This window comes from Leopardus geoffroyi, chromosome D4 (assembly GCF_018350155.1).
Source record: "Leopardus geoffroyi isolate Oge1 chromosome D4, O.geoffroyi_Oge1_pat1.0, whole genome shotgun sequence".
NCBI lineage: Eukaryota > Metazoa > Chordata > Mammalia > Carnivora > Felidae > Leopardus > Leopardus geoffroyi.
The window spans coordinates 57342145-57357630 of NC_059342.1; the positions used below are offsets into that span (position 1 = coordinate 57342145).

Genomic DNA, 15486 nt, shown 5'->3' on the forward strand with positions numbered 1-15486 from the left:
ATATAACTTTATGATGAGAACATACGAAATGAATTCTAAAATTTAGCATATGTGTCTTAGAGGTAGATTATTTTGGATTTCTGAGAACAAGTACCAAGTGTCTTAAGCACATGTTTCAGTGAAATGGTATTGGCATGAGAAATTTTATTCTGAATCTTTTTATTTCCTTTACAGAAATTCCATGGAATTATAGTTGGTACTACTGTGCAATGTCTCTATTTGAAAGGCAAGATGGAGGTAGGTAAACTCAGTAAATATTTACTCAGTAAATAAGTAAGTATGTATGTCATTTTTATTGCTTCTAAAAAGTAAGTTGGTATGCGTGTGCACCCATGTACATATGACAGATAAACAGACTGGCCACCATATCAATCAAACCACCAATCAATGAAACCTCCAATCTACCAAACAACTGAACAAGAAAGGAAATATACCTTGCAAAAGTAAATACTTTGTACTTACAAGTATAAGCTCCACTGTTTTGTTATCTGAGAATTCTAATTTGAGTAGTTCTAATCTTTTGTTCTTTTATTTCTACTTTTATTTTGTACTTTTATTTGGAGGTTCACCAGAAAAGCTTGTGTTCCTTTTTCTCTCCCCATCCTTCATAACTGCCTCATGCTAAAAAGAAGTGGTCAGTGTGAAAAAAGGTTGCTGAAACAGATAAGGTCATCCTTTGCAGCCTCTCTGTGGACAGAGCAAATAGGTCTGGCTATGGTGTGAGGGAGGATTTCCATATCACTTCCATGTTCTCCTTTGGTGAGTCCAAGTACTAAAGGGAGCTGAGGTAATCACACCCAAGCCTGACATGAGGAAAAAAAATTTTCTGACATAAAATTTTCAAAAAGGAAGCCAGAATGTAGTTCTATATTTAGAACTGCCTGACATGAAAAAAATTTTTTTCTGACATAAAATGTTGAAAAAGCAAGCCAGAATGTATTTCTATATTTAGGCTTCCTTTTGAGGAACGAAAAAAGTGCAGAGAATGAAATTAGGTCACTGACTTCAGGCCACACTAAACCTTTTTTACTTTCTGTCATTGTGCAGTTGTCCGATTCCTGGAGAGAACTTATTTCAAGGGCATGAGCCCTAGTTCCAGAAAGAAGAGTTCCGTCCCAAGGGCATAGGCTTTAGTTCCAGGAAGAGGAAGTTAGGGAACTCTCAACTGAGGGAAAAACCAGGGAGCCCTTTACTACTCTCAGAACTGCTAAAGGAAAGAAGGCTGAGGAAAACAAACTAATGGACCAGTTTCTCCTACATCTTCTTATGAACAGAAAATATAGAGAGCAGAATACTTTAGGGAGTAGTAAGTTCAAAGCAAATGAGGAATGTGGCAATCATCAATAAAGACTGATTTACCTATTCAACAAATACTCATTGGTCATCAAATGAATGCCAGCCACCGGGCTACATGCTGGCAATACAATGGCAACAAAACCAGACAGAATCCCTGCTTTCATGAAGATTATGTTTTAATGAAGGACAGCCTTGAGTTAAGTCATAGCATGTTAAATAATAGCACAGAGAAAAATAAAATTACAGCTACAATAAGTGCTATGAAGTAAAGATCGTTTGGGAGACATAGTGGTTCAAGCATGGATTCCGGAGCCATACTGTTTAGGTTTGAATCCTAGTTCTACCACTTACTCTGTTATCTTGAGAAAATCTCTTAATTTCTCTATGCTACAGCTTCTCATCTACGAAATCAGGCTATATGTAGTAGTGCTACCTCGTAAGTATGTTGTGAGGATTAAGTGAAGTAGTATTTGTAAAGAACTTAGGACACTATCTGGCATATGGTAAACACTAGGTAAATGTTTATGTAAAAAAATACAGGAACTTTGATGGTTTTGTTGTTGTTCAAGAAGATAATTTAGAACTTGTTGAATATTTATAAATATGGGTTATTTCAAACGTCCAAAGTTTTACTAGTGACAAATAACTGAAATCAGTTTCCCTGGCCTAAATCCCTTGAAGTAAGCTAGGCCTATCTACTATAGTAGAGTTACTGCTTGTGCTGTTTTGAGCAGTGAGCAACTAGTACTGGTCCATCTAGGATGTCCTTTTAGCTTGAGTTAATAACAGTGGCAAACCCAGTAATTTGGCCTCTGCCCTTTTCTAGGCTATCAGCCTCTTCTGATTAGAAAACTTATAGTACCTAGAGTGAATATTGACTGGTTCTAGCATCTTGCTTATCTACCCTCTCCTTTCTATTTCTTCTACCGCTTTCTTAGTTCAGGCTCTCATCATTTTGAAGTGTTGACTATTATGGCAATATTTTAAGTCATTTTATGAATGCAATCTGTTCTTCTGTAAATTCATCATATTAATTTTCTGAAATTCCAGCTCTATTGGTTTTTTTGTTTTTGTTTTTTTTTTTTTTCCCTGCTCAAAATCTTTCTGGGATTGCTTTTCAGGTAAGGTCATCAACCTAACATTAAAGACCTGATTTTACAGTCTTTTCTCCTGCTTTCTTCAGACTCTTCCTACCTCTGTACTATCATACAACCTGTCTGGCTTCAGTACCAAACTTTTCATTAGGTTCTTCTTCCTGCCTAGATACCTGTCTCCTACCTTTATATTAAACCTATATTCATCTTTTAGGTTTAGTGCAAGTTTTTCTCCATGAAGCTTCTTTCACCAGTTCCAGCCACCAGCCTCCCCTGCCCCCATCCTCCACATCATCTTTCCTCCTTGAATTCTTACAGTGTTTTCTGCAGTTTTTAAAAATAATAGCTTTATTGAGATATAACTTATATGCCATCAAATTACCTTTTTAAAGCATAAAATTTAGTGACTTTTTAAAATGTTTTTTATTTATTTTTGAGAGAGAGCATGAGCGGGGGAGGGGCAGAGAGAGGGAGGCAGAGAATCCAAAGCAGGATGCAGGATCCAGGCTCCACACTGGATCAGTGCAAAGAGCCCCAACGTGGGGCTCTAACTCATAAACTGTGATATCACGACCTGAGCAGAATTCAGATGCTCAACCAACTGAACCACCCAGGCACCCCCAGTTTAGTGATTTTTTAATATATTCATAGAATTGTGCCACCATTACCATAAATTAATTTTAGAACATTTTCATGTCAAAAAGATACCCCATACGCATTAGCATTCATTCCCAATTCCTGCCTTCCCCAGCCCCTACCAACCACTAATTTACTTTCTATCTCTATTGATTTGCCTATACTGGACATGACATAAATAGAATTATATAATGCCTGGCCTTTTGTGAATGGCTTCTTTTGCTTAATATTTTCAAGGTTCATGTTGTAGCATATATCAGTACTACCTTCCTTTGTAAGACTGAATACCATTCCAATGTATGTATATACCACAATTCATTCATCAGTTGATGATAGACGTTTGGGTTGTTTTCGTTTGGGGGCTATCATGAACAATACTGCTATATCCATTCACGTATAAGCTTTTGTGTGACCCAAGCTTTCTCTTGGGTCTCTCCAATTCATTTTAAGTCTTATTTACATCCTATCTTGAATTGATGCTTTACTGTTTGGGATATATATTGTGTGGTTCTACTAAATTGTCTGCCTAGAACAGTGCTTACAGAGTTTCCTCTGTCCTGGAAAGTATATATGTATATGTTTACACATAAATACTCTGCCAAGGATATACACCAATCTGTTAATGGTGGTTTCTTTGGGGAAAGGGAGAAAAAGGGAAAGGAAACTTATTTTTTCTCTTTATATTTCTGATTTTAGACTTTTTATGGTTAAAATACATTTATGGGTTACTTTGGATTATTTGAAAAATCATTAAAGAAAAAAGTGTAATCACAAAGGGAAGTCAGAGAAGTTAAAAGAAAAGGACAGAAAAAAAAATGGGAAAAACAGGAGGAGGGGGATAGATACTGTGGCATTTAGAGCAGATACTGTGGCATTTAGAGCTTTAGTAATAGAATCATATACAATACCACATTTAAACAAATACAAAAAGTAGACATCTATGATGCATCACTCTGAACATAGTACAAACTATTGAATTGTACATTTTATTTTGGATAGGTGAATTGTGTGTATAGCTCAATAAAATTATTTAGAATAAAACAGACATCTAAAGTTTTTAGAGTTAGTTTGTAGAATTATGTTTCTTTAGAAAATTTAAAGCAACAATTGAACTAATTTTTAGGAACTTTCCCTGACCTCAGGAACAGGAGCAGCCAGATAAAGTACATGATGGCCAACTAAACTTGAATTTTAGTAAAAACTGAAACAAATTTTAGAATAAGTATGTCCCATATAGTATTTGGAACATATTTTGTTTTTGTATTTTTATTTGCTAAATCTGGCAACCCTAGACAAAGAAGATTAATTTTGAATCTCTTAGGGTGAACTTGCTTCTTTAGCGTTACCAGGATTTACAATTAGATCCAGCTTTGTGTGAATGGCCTTTTGTTTCTAACTAATGGCCTTTATTATAAGTTTCCCAATCTCTCATCTCCTATCCCAGGAAGATTTTATGATTAGGAAGCCATGAAAATGATATCTAGCAGTTCAATCAAACATGATTGATTTTACCTTTAATAAATTGATTTATTGATAAATTGATTTATTGATAAAAAAAATCATGCTCAACTTTGCAAATGATGTCAGAGGGGCAAAGTACCATTCCCAACTTCCATCTGCCTAGAGTAATATCTTCCTTGAAAGGAAAGGGAAGAAACCAAAGGTCTACAAGAGGAATAGTGGGTAGGGCCTTTAGTTTTGATCATATCCTGAATTGTAGCAGCTGACCAATGTTCTGTGTTAATAAATTAGGACTTGGTGGGTGTTTTGTTTTGTTTTTGCTTTTATTACTATTTTGATTTTCTATTTGTTTTATTACTATTTCATTTTATTTTATCACTATTTGATTGTCCTTTGAGCAATTCTAGCCTTATTTCTGCTCAAGTCAGACCCAAGAATTAGTGAAGCTATGGAGGAGACGGGAAGAGGCAGAGGTACCAGAAGAGTTATAGTAGCTCAAGAACTGGACTTTTCATGACATTCAGGACTTTAGTGAGCTTCCTCTCCAGGTTGTTTTTTTTTTTTTTTAATTGAAGAAAATGTGATTTTATTATCAAACTTTCAAAAGAATTCCAAGTATATTACAAAGAACATCCATATTCACCTCACCCAGATTCCTAATTGCTATTATCTTATCACATTTACTCCATCCGTGTATGTATGTGTGTACATACTACATATATTTATATATAATAATCAGTTGTTTTGTGAGCCTTTTGAGAATAAGTTGCATCCACGATACCCCACCATCCCTAAATACTTCAGTGTATATTTCTCCACATTGAGGATACTTTGCTGCTTTAACTACCATATAATCCTCTAAGTTAGGAAATCAGCATTAATATAACATCATCATTCAACCTCCATTTAAATTTCACCAACTTCCCTAATAGTCTTTTCTTCCTTTTTGACATACTGCACCTTCCAGGAACACATGCTCCTGTTGGCTCTTCAGCTTCCTCCAGTCTGAAACTGTTCTCCCTTTTCCCCTGCCTTTTCAGGTCCTCAACAGTTTTACCTCTTTTTTTTTTTTAAACTTCATTTCTTTCTTTTCTTTTCTTTCCTTTTCTTCCTTTTTTTCATTTGAGTATAGTTGACACACAATGTTACATTAGCATCAGGTGTACAACATAGTGATTCGACAGGTTTGTACATCATGCTCTCTTTACCACAAGTGTAGCTTGCGTCTGTCCCAATATGTGGATACATTGATACATCACTCGTACAATATAATTGACTATATTCCTGATGCTGTGCCACTTATTCAGGAAATGCAGGCTTCCTGTTATGGGATGTATGAGTCTCCAGGTTCTTTTTGACACTGCATTCTACCCACCCTCTTCAGCCATGCTGAATATCCTTCTGTTTGCTGACCTTAGCCTAGAAAGATCAACAAAGAATTAGCTGAGGTTTCTCTTCCAGCCCAGCTGTTCTGTGATTATGTAGATACTCCCACAAGGAGGAGGTGATTATCCTCCATTGGAGGGGTTTAGACAGAAATCTGACCACAATTTAATAAAACATGTTTTCAAATATCAATTCACTTGTGTCCTTTTTCATTCAATGAATCTTCATTAATCCAAGGCCTAATGCTGAACTAAGTAGTGGAATACAGAGATTTAAAGACAAAACTAAAGGAAATATATGATCTGTACCTTTAAGTAGCTCTTTGCTTAGTGGGAGAAGATAGTATTATAAATAAATATGAACCTGAAACATAATGAAGTAGTGATTGGAAAACAAATGAGCTACTGCTTATTCTGCAGGACTACAGACCCCAGCCTTGCTTATGGTGACTCTCTGCTACGTCATTTAGCTAATCTATGTACCATTCCTCAGATGGGAATATCATCTGTTGGCTAAACTCCAGATATCTAAGAGATGCAGTCTGGAGAGAGGAAGTATAAAAATTTTTGTGTGTAGCCAAGACTGGAAGTCATATGGTTAGCTAAATTTACTGGTAGCTATATAATGTTTCAAATTATGCTATTTGAGTACAGTAGGATAAATTGTGATCATTTGAAATCTAAGAAATACGAGTTTTCCTAAAGTAAACTGACTCCAACTAATCTGACCAGAAATTACAGAAATTGGCCAATTATCCTTCACCTGGCAGCTATCCTTACTTCTTTTTTAGAGATGGGAAAATTTCAGCTACGTACATTAGGTTACTTGGGTGAAATCACCTAGGCCTATTGATCTAGAATGACAATAAGGGGTCATTGCTGAGTTTCTCCCACTAGCACTTGGGCTTAAATGATTTAGGAGTCTGGCAGTGTAAGGAGAGAGCACGTAACTAATCTATGAGACTTGTACTGCTAAAGATCATCTCACTGTTCCTCTTAGCTGGAAAATTCCATTTGTGATTGAGTTCTCACTGTGAGCAAGGAGATATTTGCTGAGATCATCCTAAACCTGATTGCCACCTGGCCAACTGGCCTTCCTTTCTTTTTCTCCCTTCCTCCTTTTTCCTGCTGGTTACTTTCTTTTCAGTGTGCCTCTTTCTCTAGTTGTCTCTTATAGAGCTCATTTTCCTTTTTAGTTTCTGCCACTTCCTTGTCTGGGCTAATCTGTAATCTTCTGTAGCTTTAACCACCTAAAACCTGAGATTGGATTACATCAAGATTGCATAAGAGCTAAGTTTATCACCCTGGCATTTGAATCAAAACATTAAGACGGAGGCTGCTTCTATTTTGACACTTCTCTTCTACTACCATCCCACCAAAGGACTGAGTAGAGTTCCCCTCACTGGACTGTGGCTTTCTCTACTGGCTAGATTAGCTTTGTACATCCACAGGAGATAGCTGAAAGTTCAAAATCCATTAGGCACAGACAACTGTATCAGTGATGGTTATGGAATCTCCTTGACATAGCATAAGATAAAGGACAAAAAAATATCATTTAATGAGCGCTCTTGATGTGTCAGAAATTATATAGGCACTTTATAGTTTCCCTCTCATTTAACCCACACATTAGCATTTTAGGTAAGATTTTATTACCCCATTTTACATGAGGAAACTGAAACCCAGAAGTAGAAAGTGACTTGCCCTAAGTCACTTAACAATTTAGTCACAAAGCCCAGTCTAGAATAGCCAAATTTTTCTAAGCATTTTTATATATCAAGAATTGTTCTAAAACAATGCTTTGTATTCCTTATTAATCCTCACAGTAACCTTATGAGTAGGTATTATTATCATTTCTATTTTACAGACTAAAAAAATGAGTCTCAGAAAGGTTAAGTAACTTCCTCAAGGCTACATAGCTGGTAAGTGGAGGATTGAGATTTGAACCCTGGCAGCCTCAGTTGCTCATGTCATTAACCCCTGTTGGAGGCTGCCATAGTTTTAAACTCTAGGTCCACTGCACATTTTATAATACCAAGTGGCCTGGCTTCACCAGTATTCTGGCCCTTTCAGTTCAATTATTTTACCACCTACAGTCCAGCACATGTCCTTTTGAAACTAGGCCTTCAATCCACAGACTGTAAACTAACTCTTTAGTTACCAAAGATAGACACATTTTCCAGTTACCAGAGGTCCAGCTAGGTGTTTGTCTCCTTGAATTCCATAGCCAGAACCTCTTTAATGAGACTGTCTCTTAGACTTTCCTTGTCTAAGCTAATTTCCAGTCTTCTGTAGTTCTAACCTCTCATCCATAATTCACATTTTGTCACTCTTGTTTCAGCCAAACAGAAATGAACTTTGACTTAACAAGTAACGGGGAAAACACTTAGTCATCCCCGTCTTTTCTCAATGGTATTCACAAGCCCTAGAGAATCTTGAATTAATCTTTTATTAATCAGTCTGATAACTGTCTTCCTGCCTTTATTATCTCAAAGATGACTTTCTTTCCTTCAGCTTGTCTTCTATCTCTCTCAGACTTTGAATTTCTTCTCCTAGATGGTTGTGCCAACTGATGTTTTAAACCACTTTTCTCATCATTCCTGCTTTTCCTTTTTTAGTGGTGTCTTATGAAATCTGACTTTCTAGCCCTCAATTCCTCTTCCTTTCCTGATGGAAATCTTCCTTTCTTTTCTTCTTTCTCTTATTTCATGGAAGATCCGGTATCAACGAGCCAGAACTATGTAAAGGTTAATCCTGCCCCCAATATGGAGTTTCAGTCTGTCTCCACCAGCTTAGGCTCTGAACTTTGGGATCTACCTCTTTTACTCGACTCTTTTTTCGCTTTTTAATTTTATTTATTTTGAGAGAGAGCATGCATGCATGCATGTGCGCACGTGTGAGTGAGTGGGGGAGAGGTAGAGAGGGAGAGAGGAAATCTCAAGCAGGGTCCATGCTATTAGCATGCAGCCTAAAGTGGGGTTCAAAGTCATAAAGCGTGAGATCATGACCTGAGCTGAAATCAAGAGTTGGATCCTTAACCGACTGAGCCACCTAGGTGCCCCTGCTTTACTTTACTCTCAAACTCAAAGAGGGAGGTATGTATTAAATTTCTGTGCAGAGCCTGGACTCCATGTATCTCTTAGGGTTTGGTGGGCTTAGAGAAAATAGCTTACTGCAGCCAGATGAGTTGCTGGAAAAACCTGTTAGACCTTTAGTAAGTTAAACATAATTAGTAATATCTAGGATTAAATTTAATAAGAAATACAAAATTCAATAAGAAAATATTAGAATAGAACTTTATCAAGAGTTATAAAATATTTTTTAAACATTTCTTTTTTTAACACTTATTTATTCATTTTGAGGGAGAGAGAGAGGAAGAGGGAGAGGGAAAGAGAAAGAAAGAATCTCAACTAGGCTCCATACTGTCAGCACAGAGCCTGATGTGGGGCTCAGACCCACAAACCACAAGATCATGACCAAAGCCGAAGCCAGACGCTTAACTTACTGAGCCACCCAGGTGCCCCAAGACTTATAAAATATATTTTAATAAACAGAGAGACTGTGCTGGGTCTTTTGGATATGATTAGAAGGGCACATGGCATGGGAAAGACTGATTTTACTTATCATTGCCTGAGCTGATTATGAACACAGTAGAAGATTAGCCTACTCAGGGATTGGATAACCTCAACACTAGTAGAAACACCAATGCTGTCCTGGTACTCTGCCCTAATCGGGCAGTTATCTGGGCCACTGAAAATGTCCCTGCACAAATAGTATAGACCAACCAGCAGCTCTAAATCCTATATGCAGCTAAATTATCTAAGCCATACATGTTCTACTTTTTTGGATAACCTAAGCTACAATGGTTAGCTGAAAGTCTTATATCACAAAGTTGTAAATAAGCCACTAACTAGCCAAAACAAGGCACAGCAAAAGGTCCTATCAGTTCCGTTTCAACTTCTCCCATCTTTATTCACATAATCCTTGTAATCATTGGAATGAAATAATGAGAAAGAATTGCACTAGTTGAGTAGAACATACCAGAAGGTGCATAGAAAGATGGTAAACCTAGCCCAGGGAAGACTCATATGCATTGCTAGCAAGGTAACTATACAGGTATGATCACAATGCATAGAAGAGCAGCTTCCCAGGGGTACACCAACAACTCTCTTCCTCACAGGGATATATAGTGTGTCACTGAGTGGGGGACTAATAGTGCAAAAATGTCAATTCAGGGGCGCCTGGGTGGCACAGTCGGTTAAGCGTCCGGCTTCAGCCAGGTCACGATCTCGCGGTCCGTGAGTTCGAGCCCCGCGTCGGGCTCTGGGCTGATGGCTCAGAGCCTGGAGCCTGTTTCTGATTCTGTGTCTCCCTCTCTCTCTGCCCCTCCCCCATTCATGCTCTGTCTCTCTCTGTCCCAAAAATGAATAAACGTTGAAAAAAATAAAAAATAAAAAAAAAATGTCAATTCATCCCAGTTAATCTGTATAATCTCTCATATCCTAGGGCAAAAGCAGCTAAACATCCCAGTTTCACCTTTCCCATAATTTATGTAAATCCCTGAACTTCCTCATAAATCTGTATTTTTGCACTGCCCAATGTGCAGACTTTGGCCCCTTAGGTATTTTCTATAAGAAATTTTATTCATGTGGGGCGCCTGGTGGCTCAGTTGGTTGGGTGTCAACTTCGGCTCAGGCGTGATCTCATGGTTTGTGGGTTCAAGCCCCACGTCGGGCTCTGTGCTGACAGATCAGAGCCTGGAGCCTGCTTTGGATTCTATGTCTCCCTCTTTCTCTGCCTTTCCCCAACTCACACTTTCTGTCTCACTCTCTGTCTCTCTGTCTCTCTCTCTCTCTGTCTGTGTGTGTCTCTCTCTCTCTCAGAAAAATAAACATTAAAAATTTTTTTTAAATTTTATTCATGTTATGACTTCATGTTGTTTGGTAATTTCTGCTGATGACTAAAGGAGGAACAGAGGAAATTACATGAAGAACCATAAGAGTCCTTGTCTTATCATTGGCTGTCTCCTCAGCTATTTTTCAAAAGTCTGTTCTAAACAACAGGTATTGGTGAGGATATGGAGAAAAGGAATCCTTGTGCACTGTTGGTAGGAATGCAATCCATTGCAGTCACTCTGGAAAACAGTACGGAAAACTTTTCCTCAAAGTTAAAAATAGAGCTACCCTACAATCCAGCAATTCCACTATTGAGTACCCAAAGAATACAAAAATACTAATCCAAAAGGATACATGTACCCCTGTATTTATAGCATTATCTACAATATCCAAAAATATGGAAGCAGCCCAAGTGTCCATCAGTTGGTGAATGGATAAGAAAGATGCAATACACACACACACACACACACACACACACACACACACACACACACACACAGGAATATTAATCAGCTATAAAAAAAAAAAGAATGAAATCTTGTCATTTGCAACAACATGGATGGAGCTAGAGATGCTAAGTGAAATAAGGCAGTCAGAGATAGGCAAGTACCATATGACTTCACTTATATGTGGAATTTAAGAAACAAAGGAGCAAAGGGAAAAAGAGAGAGACCCCAGGCAACAGACTCTTAACTATAGAGAACAAACTGATGGTTACCAGAGGGGAAGTGATTAGAGGGATGGGTTAAATAGATGATGGGATTCAGGAGTGCACTTGTGAAGAGTAGGGGGTGATGTATGGAAGTGCTGAATCAGCATATTGTATACCTGAAACTAATATAACACTGTATGTTAACTAACTGGAATTAAAATAAAAACTTAAAAAAAAAAAAAAGTCTATGATCTTAGCCTCCTGAGAAATAGCAGTGTCGTTTCCCAGACCTGACTGTTTTTCACATGGGGGTAGCTCTGCCACATCTGATAGCCCACTTTCATTCATCCCCAGAATTCTGGTGAATACAATTTTCTGTCTTTGTCTCTAATCAAAACTCCAGTTTTGAGGGACCTGGACAAAATTATTCTGAAGTTTATCCAGAAGAGAAAATAGACAAGAATAGCCAAGAAGACTTTAAAAAAGAAGACCTGTGGAGAACCTGGGTGGCTCAGTCAGTTAAGCGTCTGGCTTCAGCTCAGGTCATGATCTCATGGTTCATGAGTTCGAACCCCGCATTAGGCTCTCTGCTGTCAGTGCAGAGCCCACTTCAGATCCTCTGTCTCCCTCTCTCTCTGCCCCTCTCCGGCTCTCTCTCTCTCTCAAAAATAAACATTTAAAAAGTAAAAATAGAAGACTTACTATCCTGTATTAAAAGTTACATAATTTAAAAGATGGGTAGAACAGTAGAACATGATAGAAAACCTGGAATCACATTCAATATGTTAGAATGTAGTACATTGTAAAAATGGCATATTTATTTATTTATTTATTTATTTATTTATTTATTTATTTATGGAATGCTTATTTTTGAAGGAGAGAGAGAGTGTGTGAGCAGGGGAGGAGCAGAGAGAAAGGGAGACATAGAATCCAAAGTAGGCTCCAGGCTCTGAGCTGTCAGCACAGAGCCTGTCTGGCATGGGGCTCACACACCCAAGAGATCATGACCTGAGCTGAAGTCAGTCACTTAACTGACTGAGCCACCCAGGTACTCCCCTAAAAGTGGCATTTAAAACCAGAGTAGGAGAAAATATTTGCAAATTGTATATGTAATAAGTGACTTCTATGCAGAATATGTAAAGAACTTTTATAACTCAGTTAAGAGTTATTAAAGACAACCCAGTTTAAAAATGGGCAAAGAATCTGAACAGACATTTCTCCAAAGAAAATATATAAATGTTCAGTAAGCACATGAAAACATACTCAACTTCATCATTAGTCTAGGGAAATGAAAATCAAAAGCACAATGAGGAGTGCCTGTATGGCTCAGTTGGTTGAGCGTTCGACTCTTGATTTCAGCTCAGGTCATGATCCCAGGGTGGCTGAGTGTGGAGCCTGCTTAAGATTCTCCCTATCCCTCTCTCTCTCTGCCCCTCCCCTGCTCATGCTCTCTCTCTTTCTCTCTGTCTAAAATAAAATAAAATAAACCACAGTGAGATATTACTTCATGTCCATTCAGATAGTTAAAAAAAAAAGAAGTCAATAACAAGCATTGGTGACGATGTGGAGAAATTATAACTTTCCTATGTTGTGAGTGGGAATGTAAAATAGTGCAGCTACTGTGAAAAACCATTTTGCAGTTTCTCAAAAAGTTAAACATAGAATTACCATATGACTCAGAAATTGTACTCCCATGTATATATCCAAAAGACATGAAAACGTCCACACAAAAACTTGTACACAAATAAATGTTCATAACAGCTTTATTCATAATAGCCAAAAGATGGAAAAAACCCAGATATTTATGATGGATAAATAAATGCAGCATGTCCATAGAATAGAATATTATTCAGTCATGAAAAAGAATGAGATAGTAATACATGCTGTAATGTGAATGAACTTTGAAAATATTATGCTGAATGAAAGAAACCAGTCACAGTAGACCACATATTATTCTATTTATATGAAATATCCAGAATAGGAAAATCCCTAGAGATAGAAAGTAGATTAGTGTTTGCCAGGGACTGGGGAAATGAAGGACTTAGAAGTATGGGTTGGGAGGGCCTTTTGGGGGTGATGAAAATGTTCTGGAATTAGTGGTGATGATTGCATAGCCTCATCAATATACTAAAAACCACTGTATTGTAAAATTTAAGGTGGTGAATTTTATGTGAGTTATATCTCCAAAAAAAAAAAAAATTTAATAGTTACAGTGTTAAGTTTCTAGGACCTGGAGCCAGAGACTTCTATTAAAGGATGAGGTGAGTGAATGCAAGGTCAGGTAGGAGTCTCTAGCCTGGAGGAAGAATCTTTGAGAACCAAAGAAGGAAATTTCTTTGTAATTTTGGAAGCCATGAGTCAAAGACATTAGAGGGCTGGAAGAAAATAGATACTCAGTATAATTCGGAAGCAGATGGGTTGCTAGAACCCACTCTCTGAGGAGACAAATTCTGTGGAAACAGTCTGGGAATTTCTAGGAGCACTAAGTGTAGAAAGCTTAGCAGCAGTGTCACCTCTTCAGGCCAAATTCTGGGTTGTTTGGTATATATACCATTCGGGGCGCCTGGGTGGCGCAGTCGGTTAAGCGTCCGACTTCAGCCAGGTCACGATCTCACGGTCCGTGAGTTCGAGCCCCGCGTCAGGCTCTGGGCTGATGGCTCAGAGCCTGGAGCCTGTTTCTGATTCTGTGTCTCCCTCTCTTTCTGCCCCTCCCCCGTTCATGCTCTGTCTCTCTCTGTCCCAAAAATAAATAAACGTTGGTATATATACCATTCAAGCTCAAGAAAATTGGGAAACACTCATACCATATTCATTTAAATACTTAAGATATTTTCTCCTCTAGAAACACTTCCGTATCCTACTTTCCTTGACTTTCTTCTCTTCTGTGCACCGCAACACCCTATTCTTACCTATATCACTGCTTTTACATTAGATTGAATTTTTTTTAATGTTTGTCTTCCCCCTTTAGGAATAGGAATCCCAGTATGATCAGGAATAATGTAACCCTAGGACCTAGCATGAAGCCTGACACCTGGCAAGAACTTAGTAAATGCTTATTGAACTAATGCAGAATTGAAGAGACTATTGGAATGTTTCACTCAGGACAAAAAATATCTATTAATAAAATCTATCTGAAGAGTTTTCATAACACAATAATGGGCTCACAATTTGAAATAGTGCGTAACACCTCTGTATGTTGATATGATGATTTTGGCATGTGTTGTAGTTATCAGTCTCACTCCCACTAAACTTCAGGTCCCTTGAAAGTCAGGGACCGTGTCTTACTCATCTTTTTATCCCCTCACAGCTTCAGACACACTGGCCTGTGTGCAATAGATGCTCATTAATAATTTATTGATTTAAATTTCATTAGCAAGTTTAGGTAAAACTGCCTTGGGAAGAACTTCAGATACCTTAAAATAAGGTGCTGGAACTGACTGATAAGAGAGGGCTGAGTTTCTGTCTTTAGCAGTGATGTTGGTACAGGCCATCCTATTGTCTGTGGAGAAAAAATCTAGAATTACTAGAGGCATTCATGGTGGAAAAGTCCTCAAAAGTTTGTTGTCATTTTGCCTCCAGAAAACTTTAACACTTAAGGATTTTTATTTTTATTGTATTTCTTGATTCTTCAAATAGAAAGAAAATCCCCTTGAATTTTTTTAATGTGTATTTATTTTTGATGGGGCGGGGAGCAGAGAAGGACAGAGGATCTGAAGCAGGCTCTGCACTGACAACAGTGAACCTGATGCAGGGCTTAAACTTACGAACTTGAGACCATGCCCTGAGCCAAAGTCAGACACTCAACTGACTGAGCCACCCAGACACCCCAGGAAAATCCCATTTGTAGACATAATCCTCAGTGAGAAAGTGTGAAGATTTAGTGAAGTCTTCACTGGTGGTCAGCATCCCAGGCTGATCTTTAGAGGGCTATCCTTATCATTTCTCTCTTCTCTTTCAGAACAAGAGAGATATCTGCAAGCCAACAACAGAGAATTCAATACTAGGTTTGGATATCCTGTGAGTATCGGGCCTCCAGTTACTTCAGAAGGGGGCTGGTATTCTCTAATATT

The 15486-nt window shown here is 37.9% G+C and overlaps 1 protein-coding gene across 1 annotated transcript in view; it reads left to right on the forward strand.

Annotated features, from left to right (window-relative positions):
• LOC123593703 (phospholipid-transporting ATPase FetA-like) overlaps positions 1-15486 on the forward strand; it is a 100244-nt gene that overhangs the window by 27168 nt on the left and 57590 nt on the right. Inside the window, exons 3-4 of the mRNA XM_045470040.1 lie at positions 175-237; positions 15375-15433. Of these exons, the coding sequence (XP_045325996.1) occupies positions 175-237; positions 15375-15433 (122 nt within the window). The remainder of the gene's footprint in view (positions 1-174; positions 238-15374; positions 15434-15486) is intronic.